At 36.7% G+C, this 8,672-nt stretch overlaps 1 protein-coding gene across 1 annotated transcript in view; it reads left to right on the forward strand.

The window, feature by feature from the left end:
• The window catches only part of Nxph1 (neurexophilin 1), a 291,478-nt gene extending 283,789 nt beyond the window's left edge, over positions 1-7,689 (forward strand). The window contains exon 3 of the mRNA XM_028755958.1: positions 5,731-7,689. Within this exon, the coding sequence (XP_028611791.1) occupies positions 5,731-6,492 (762 nt within the window). The 3' untranslated portion in view covers positions 6,493-7,689. The remainder of the gene's footprint in view (positions 1-5,730) is intronic.
• Positions 7,690-8,672: the final 983 nt, after the last annotated feature.

Consider the following 8,672-nt stretch of genomic DNA (forward strand, 5'->3'; position numbering starts at 1 on the left):
GATGGACCAACCAAGGTAGAGCTAGTCTTATATGGGCATATTTTACTTGCATTGGCCATTGTTTCCTCTGTATTTTTATTCAAAGCTCCTGTCTCAGATATAAATGTTTCATTTCAGAGACACACTCCTTCTCTGTGCTTAATGCTTATATTCTCCAAGATGCGTAGTCTTAAAAATACACATTTAAATGGATGGTACACAGGCAAACATACCTTCCTGACATCATTATCATTTGGAAGAGAATAATCAGATAGCAAACATTTCATGTTTTCTTTGTAATATTATATGGAAAATACTATTTCAAAAATATTTCAGAATGCTTTGATTTTTGTAACTGGGTAAGTTATTACAACTTCAGACCCATTTCTTCACATTCTAGTTGGATGTCAAGAATTATTTGTAGACGCTTCTATGAGATGGAATGTTGTATCCCAGACAATTATTACTTTGGCACTCTTTACAGTATAAGAAATTTCATTAATTTTCAGCATTTTTATGTTTTTCTTTAGTTAGTAAATAATCAAATTCAGTCAGACTTAGTGGCAAACAATAATTTCAACACTCCAGATGCAGAAACACAATCCTGATCGTGAGTTCAAGAGCAGCCTGAGCTATGTAGTGAGACTCAGTCTCAAAATAACAAATGTTAAGAAAATGAATAATGAAATTGATTTATTTCTATCTGTGAAATATTGGTGAAATTCATGTCTTTCACCTCCTCTTTTTTCTTTTACTACTTAGTACTGATTTCCTTAACAGGTCTTACAATTAATCTTTTAACTAGCCTCTCAGTTGTCAAGATTTTCCTCTACCAATCTGCCTATGATGGCTCGTGGGTGATTTTTCTAGAGCTAGGATTACCTACTTTAAAACCAAAGCAAAAACCCAATCTCAATAATTCTCTATTACCTAAGATTAAAATTAAATTTAATAGTAGAACATTCACAATATTGAAGTGGTCTCCTGCATGTACCATCCATGTAGCTGACAGACTTTCTGGAGCCCAGAGACAGAAATTTTCCTTTCATCCTCTCTCTCTTTCTCATTTCCATCCTGTAGACAAATAAAAAAAGAATCTACTGTGCTATACCAAAGTATGGTGTAGGCATATTGATACATCTATGCACACAGACATATCCACATGCATCATAGAATGGCTACATCAAACTAATAATACATGTAATCCCTTTCACATTCATCTCTGGTTTTGATGGAGATCTTACTTGGCTTGATTTCACTGTGAGTGGAACATAAAAGTTTGAACTCAGGAAGGGAGTAGATGGCAGTTGCTGGAGAGGTCAGGGATAGACAGAGAGAGGAGATACTCGTGATGTCATAGTGACATTGTAGGAAACTATTGGCCATGACATATTTGTCGTGTTCCCTTTTCGACTTTGTTATTTTTCCACATTCTGCCCCAGGTGTTTGGAAGGATCCCTCAAGGTCATTATCTGCTATGTAAAAATCAAGACAATGTAACCTTTCATATCTTAGGATCATCTCCTGTGTTATATCTATGCTCCCTTTAAACTTTGCATCTTTAAGAACATTACGCTTGCCCTTGGTAGCATCACAGTGCTGATCCCCAGATTAGACTGTGAAATCCTTGTGATCAACAACCATGCCTGCACCGTTTATCTTTGCTTTTCTCTATTGAAGTTCTTACTAACAGAATTTCCTTCCACAGCTATTGAATTCATAAAACAAAAGAAATCACAGTAGTTAATATTGAAGACATCAAGAGACCTATTGTTAAGGCGTTTTTAATTTGATATTTCATTATTGATATTCTCCCATAGATATTGTCCTATTCTCCTCAGCTAAGTGGGAAAAAAACCAGAATGTGTAGCAGCATATAAAGGTATGGCTGACTGTTAATTCTGGAAGATGTTTTGATTTGGAAGCCACACTCTGGATTTTTTTGATTGCACTGCTCAAGGCGAAGCTTTGCACCTGACTGCCTAAGGCAGAGGCATTTATTGCTTTTGGTGCTTGAGATATTTAATAGGTAAACTTACATTTGTCCTTTGTTACCTGGTCTGTTAATGCTTATTTAACTGACCATGTTCCTTAGGTTGCCACATCAGCACTTGAAAACAATGTACTCCCTCTCTTTTAAAAAGATTTCAGTACATTTAATTATTAGACCCAATATATATTCTGAAGTTTGCCAAGGTATATTTTATAATATTTTATTTTGGTGAATATGTTTCCCATCAGAGCTACCTTTTGAACCAATTTGGGAGTAATTAATACTGTTTTGCTGGCTAGAGTTATAATTCTGCACAGCAGGTCTCTAGAATTTATTTCATTCTTTCTTACATAAAACTTTTGGAATGTATCTTGCCCATTGTCTCTCACTTTTAATATTATAATTTTTTAAAAAAATTGTTTACATCTATAGCTCTGCTAAAGATAGATTTTCTTAAAACGTTTGGCTACTTGCAAATGCCATCATGTTACCCATAGGCATTTATGTCCATAAGCCATATGTGAAATTGTGATGATTATGAATGTTGACACTGATGGTGAATGCTTAACTCATGCCAGAGACTTTCCTTGGTGCTTTGAATGAAGTGTCTTATGTAATCCTTACACCATCCCTGTCAGAGCTATGGGAAACACCTCCTAGTTTCTAGATTGGGAAAACCTGAGTTTCTATACAAGATTTGCACATAACACAGTTGTAAAGGATTGGAGCCTAGTCTGAGATTCAGGTAGTTTACTCCAAGTAAATATCCTGGAAACGGTGGTTCTTCTTTAAATTATATGCCCCACCTCTACACTATTTCCCCCTTTTATTCTCTACCTGCTGTTGATAAATGGCACTGTAAGTGTTTTTTCCTTTTCAGTCTTGGGACAATTTCACTACAGCTTTGTTAACAAGTGCATGGCAGAAACATTACATTATGGTCCTTTGTTGATTCTGAGATAAAGTGCCATAAAAGCTACTCGGTGTACACTTGAATTTATCTTTGCTAGCCAAACAATGGGAACACATCTAACTCTGTGGAAAAGAATCAGAGAGAAGTATATTGATTTACGTCTTTTATTCTCTGAAGATTGTAGGAAGAAGATGCTTGTATAGTTAGGCAAGTATACATTTGAACAATTAACCACAAAATAGATTTTATTGAAATATAAAAGGCAAATACTCATAAAAAATATTCTAAAACTAAAGTATCAGTACTAGTCTTACCAAATACATTTATTATAGGTTATTATAGCTGCCTGTGTCATATTTTTGTAAAACATTTTTTTCTACCTTCATTTACCCCTTTTTCTCTCATTGCAGGGTACTGAATCCAGGGATCCTGTTGACTAGTGTGCATTTAATTTAGGGAATTATCAAAATAAGTTCACCTGATTTTACTATTTTGTCATGATGTTGGATAATATTAACTCTGAAACTATCATGATTTTCACTTCATATGAGATACTAATATTAGCCCATAACAGATTGACATAATCAGGCAAAGGGATAGTTGGGAAATTAATTTTATACTTATTCTGTACACATTCCTATGTCTAATTCTCTTCCATTAAGTAATATTTTCCCTTCTATTTTAGGTCATAGTATTCAATCTATGTTAAAATGTTGCTGTTATTAGTCATGAATGCTTCTTGAATATGATCCATTTTTAAATAATGAGGAGAAAACATAGGGGACAGTTTGGATAGAGAGAAAATATGAAACCAGTGTAAGGGCAGAACAGGATTGACAGGAGAAAGAATATTTAACATTTCTTCTAAAAGAAAACTTTGTAGCCTTCTCCCAATTCCCTGAGTTACTCTAAGATGGAAATGCTCTATCTACTCCTTCTCTGTCGACACTAGAGTCTTGATTTGTATGGTAGGTGATAAACTAAAAGTGAAGAATGACAGTGAACAGAAGTCTGGCCTTAACTTCCTTTTAAGTGTGATCATGTCCGTATCTGTCTATTCTTTCAGCAACAACACATCCTGTACTTATAATATAATCCTCTGTATTTGTCTGTCTGGTTGTAAAATCTTCCTCGATCAGTTGTGTATGTCCAGGTTGGCCCTAGCCTAGGAGATGCCAAGACCATGTAAACAGGAAATTGACTCTAAACATGAAAGTTTTTATTTATTTTTTGTCGTTGTTTTCTGTTTGTTTGCTTTTTAGTTTTGTTGGTGCTAGCTTCTCCAGAGTTTTTGACTTGGTTTTTGTAAGGTATGAAACAAAAACCCACAAGAAAATTATATTTTATCTTAGATGCAGTAAGTTTACATGGAAATCAGTACAGTATTTCTTAAGATCAGCAGTTTTTCAAATAAAACAACTTTGACTGCTATTTGTGAGAATGGTCCCGCACCAGTTATATTGTCTCAAGGAAGTCACAGAGCAGAGAATCAAGCCTGGCTTCTAAGCTTATGGACTCTAGGAGGTGGTGGGAACTCTTTCAATCATAAGCATCTGATAGAAGGATATCGTTGGTAGGGATCTGTGTCATAAGAAGAGGCATACATGGATAAGTCTACCAGTACCAGTGGATATCGTCTAGAATACAGTTCTAATTGTTAATGTACTCACTTATGTGAGCCTCTGGCAATTATCTTACTCTGAACCTTTTTAGGTGAAGGCTAAAACAAGGAGTCCAAAGAGGTTGACGTGTAGTCATCCTAATATACCTCGTAGGAGTAGTCATCAGACTCATGTTTGAGAAAGGACTTTACCAAGAAACTTAGTGTTTCAGTGGCATCTAGGGGAATTCCTTCAACAGCTTCAGCCAAATGTCCATAAGGCCAGAAATTTGCCTTTATTGGCTGTTGCTTCTTGTAGGTTCTGGGTTGTGTTTACAAATTGTGTGTCCTGAGTGATCCATGTCAGAATGAGCAATTGTTGCTTTGAGACCTTTAGTGTAGTTGTTACTTTGAAACAACCCCTGGGTTCTTTGAGGAAGTAATTGTTTTACAGAGACAAGATGGGATCTTGGAGAGTGACTTCCAAACATGCCTCTTACAACTTTATTTGAAGTGATCTCCTGACTTCGTATTGCTTTTCAGATTGTCAAACGTCTAATTCACATCTCTTTTCTTAAACCACATTTTAAGCCCTGAAATTAAAAAAAAAGACTTATGTGTTGTGCCTGATGCTTGTGATTGTGATAAGTATGTGGGATTGTGTGTGTGTGTGTGTGTTGACAAGTTAAAACATGTCACATTCTCTTTGTAAAACTAGTTTCTAATATTATTCACATAAGCAACTAAAAATTTAAAAGTAAATAGTGTATCAGCTACCATATTCATAAGGATCGTATAGTTTTAGAGCTTGTGGTGATTCTGAAGTCGAAAAATAACATAATGATTATAAAAGGTTAATTCAAAGGTGGTTTTTGGTGCTGAGAGATTATTTAGTTTAGTTGATATTTGAATTCAATTTGGCTTACTCATGCTAAGCGGCCTTTTCCTCTGTTAGTCAATGTTTTATATGGATCCTCAGGTCAGGCTTGGTGGTTTTTAGCCACCCACACCTCCACTTTCTCACTGTTGAGTAAAAATAGAAGTGGTATTTTATCACAGCTTAATAAACAGTGGCCGGATACTGGAGGTGCTTTTAAGAACAATAACAACAACAACAACAACAACAACAACAACAACAAAAGTCATTTAATTCTAAGCCTCACAACAAGGGCTGGAATGAATGTGTTGCCTATTTTTAGATGTGGGGATACACATAAACACTCATCTTTTAAACTCTTTTCTCAGGTCACGTGTGCCAATCTAACAAATGGTGGAAAATCGGAACTTCTGAAGTCAGGAAGCAGCAAGTCCACACTAAAGCACATATGGACAGAAAGCAGCAAAGACTTGTCTATTAGTCGGCTCCTCTCACAGACTTTCCGTGGTAAAGAAAATGACACAGATTTGGACCTGCGCTATGACACCCCAGAACCTTATTCTGAGCAAGATCTCTGGGACTGGCTGAGGAACTCGACAGATCTTCAGGAGCCTCGGCCCAGGGCCAAAAGACGGCCCATTGTTAAAACCGGCAAGTTTAAGAAAATGTTTGGATGGGGTGATTTTCATTCCAACATCAAAACAGTGAAGCTAAACCTGTTGATAACTGGGAAAATTGTAGATCACGGCAACGGAACGTTTAGTGTTTATTTCAGGCATAATTCCACTGGTCAAGGGAATGTATCTGTCAGCTTGGTGCCCCCAACAAAAATCGTGGAATTCGATTTGGCACAACAAACCGTGATTGATGCCAAAGATTCCAAGTCCTTCAACTGTCGCATTGAATACGAGAAGGTTGACAAGGCCACCAAGAACACACTCTGCAACTACGACCCTTCAAAAACCTGTTACCAGGAGCAGACCCAAAGTCACGTGTCCTGGCTCTGCTCTAAGCCCTTCAAGGTGATCTGTATTTACATTTCATTTTATAGTACAGACTATAAACTAGTACAGAAAGTATGCCCTGACTACAACTACCACAGTGACACACCTTACTTTCCCTCCGGATGAAGATGAACAGGGTGTGAGACTGAAGCCTGAGGAGTTAAAAGGTCATAGGACAGGGCTGTCACCTTAAGGAAGAAGGTCACATCTGTTGCCTGAAATGTGTCTACACTGCTGCTCTTGTTGACTGGTGCACACATGCTAGTGGAAAACAATTGATGTAATTTCTGCACAGTCAGCTTCATCTCTCAGCATAGTTGTAAATCACCATAGAGCTCAGAGTCTCATCTGAAGACACGCTGTCACCTATAGAGGCACATGAGCACCCACTCCTGCACATTTCAGCTCCCATCTCTCACGGGTCCCTTTGAGAGGGCTTTCATTGTCTGACTCATGATGGTTCAGGATAAACTATGATCAAACAAAAAGAATTAACTAGACAGAGGATGTGTCTAACATGCTGTTATGGAAGTCTCTTTTAAGGTCTTAAGTCCATGCTAATCAATAATCCCCACTCATGCATTCCTACTGCTTGGAGTAGCTGTGCTGGTGAATACTACTGTAGGAGTTATATGCTTGTTAAATGGAAAAAAAATGTGTCTTTAGAGCTCAGTATTCTTTATTTTATGAACACAACACAGTGTAGTAGTTTTCTCCCAGCATACAGTAGGCACATTCAAGGTGATACAGGATGGCTTTTCTTTCTATGGAGGGAGGAGCTTGTTCTCAGTAAAGATGAGCAAACATTTGGAATTTACATGTGGGCGGACACTGGGATTACAGCTTTTCTTGCCTATCACCGGACCTTTGCAATGTTGAGACCAACTAAGGCTGCTTAACACAAGTTCTGATCATTACATAAGAAGGGAAATGCCGGGCAGACACCATGTAAGTTATAAGTGTCTGTCTTATCTTTACTACACATATTGTAACAAACTCAATATCCTAGTCTTCATTTGTATGAATGGTTTGTACTGTATATAGTTTAACCAAGTGTTATTTGAGCTGCTTATTAATATTAAATTGTACTTGTCTCTCTGCTTGTTATTGGTTAAAAAGAAAAAAAGGATCTAAGGAATCAATTTTATCAACGTAGCTGTGAACTCCATTAAAAAGACAAATTTAATATACAAAGCATCTATTCAGCTCAAGTATTGTTGAAAGCTATACATATACAACATTACACTGTCTGTATTTAGATATTTTATTTCTGGAAAAAAGAAATGTACATAAAAATAAAACACTTAAAGTTGAGTTTCAATACGTATGTGTGTAACATGGTGATTTAAATGGTTCTGACAAGAAGAATGTGCTGGAACACAGCCATGGATTTGCATCACATGTCTTTGAATTTGAGCAGAATTATCTAAATTGCTATTAGCTGCCTAGTCAAAACAACTTAAGAGTCTCAGTCTCAAGCCTGGGAAATAATTGTGGCATACAACATTGCATGCATTTTTGGTTTACTGTAATGTTAGCTATTCAAGAGTATCAAGAAAGAAAAAAATCATCAGTGAACATAGGGAGAATATTGTTGTTGCCTAAGTTAATTATAATAAGTAGACTTCTCCCATGTACAGTCTTTATTTAATTGGAGTATTGAAGTGGAGGCTATGTGTTCTCTTTAAAAGAAAACCAAGCTGTTTTGAAGATGTGAATTTCCCTGAGTGGTTGTGATGACACCGTTCTACTGGAGAAATTGGGACAACAGTGAAGGGCTCCAAGTCTCAAATTACTTATACCAGAGGAGATCAAACTATGTATGTAGCATTGTATATGGACACTAAGATTTATTTTTACAGTTGCTGTACACAACCCTAGAAAAATAAACAGCTGAAGAAAATGTACAAGGTCACTCCTTTTTAAGACCACAGGCTTGGTGTTGAAATATGAAGAATCTCAAAAGTTAGTCAGAGAAGTCAGATTAGGAGCACTCAACCACTGTCACCCTCTCTCATTCTTCTTAAGACAGGTGTCTTTCTCATAGAAAAAACAACAGAAAGATGATGGTGAAACAAAGCCACAAAATTCTAAAATGAGAGCTCTCTCAATCAGAACTCTCTGGAAGGAGTCTTCTTCTGTTAATCAAATGAGTACCCTGCTAGGTGTCCTTAGAGCCATCTGCCATGAGTAGGCAGCCATCTGTATTAGTATGTTCATAAACTGTCCATGAAACTTAGAAGAACTGTGGCAGAACAGAAAGTAAGAGCTTCATGCATTCCAGCTGTTGAATAAGCTTGTCCCAA

The sequence above is a fragment of the Grammomys surdaster genome, unplaced genomic scaffold, assembly GCF_004785775.1.
Source record: "Grammomys surdaster isolate TR1022 unplaced genomic scaffold, NIH_TR_1.0 126091, whole genome shotgun sequence".
NCBI classification, from domain to species: Eukaryota; Metazoa; Chordata; class Mammalia; order Rodentia; family Muridae; genus Grammomys; species Grammomys surdaster.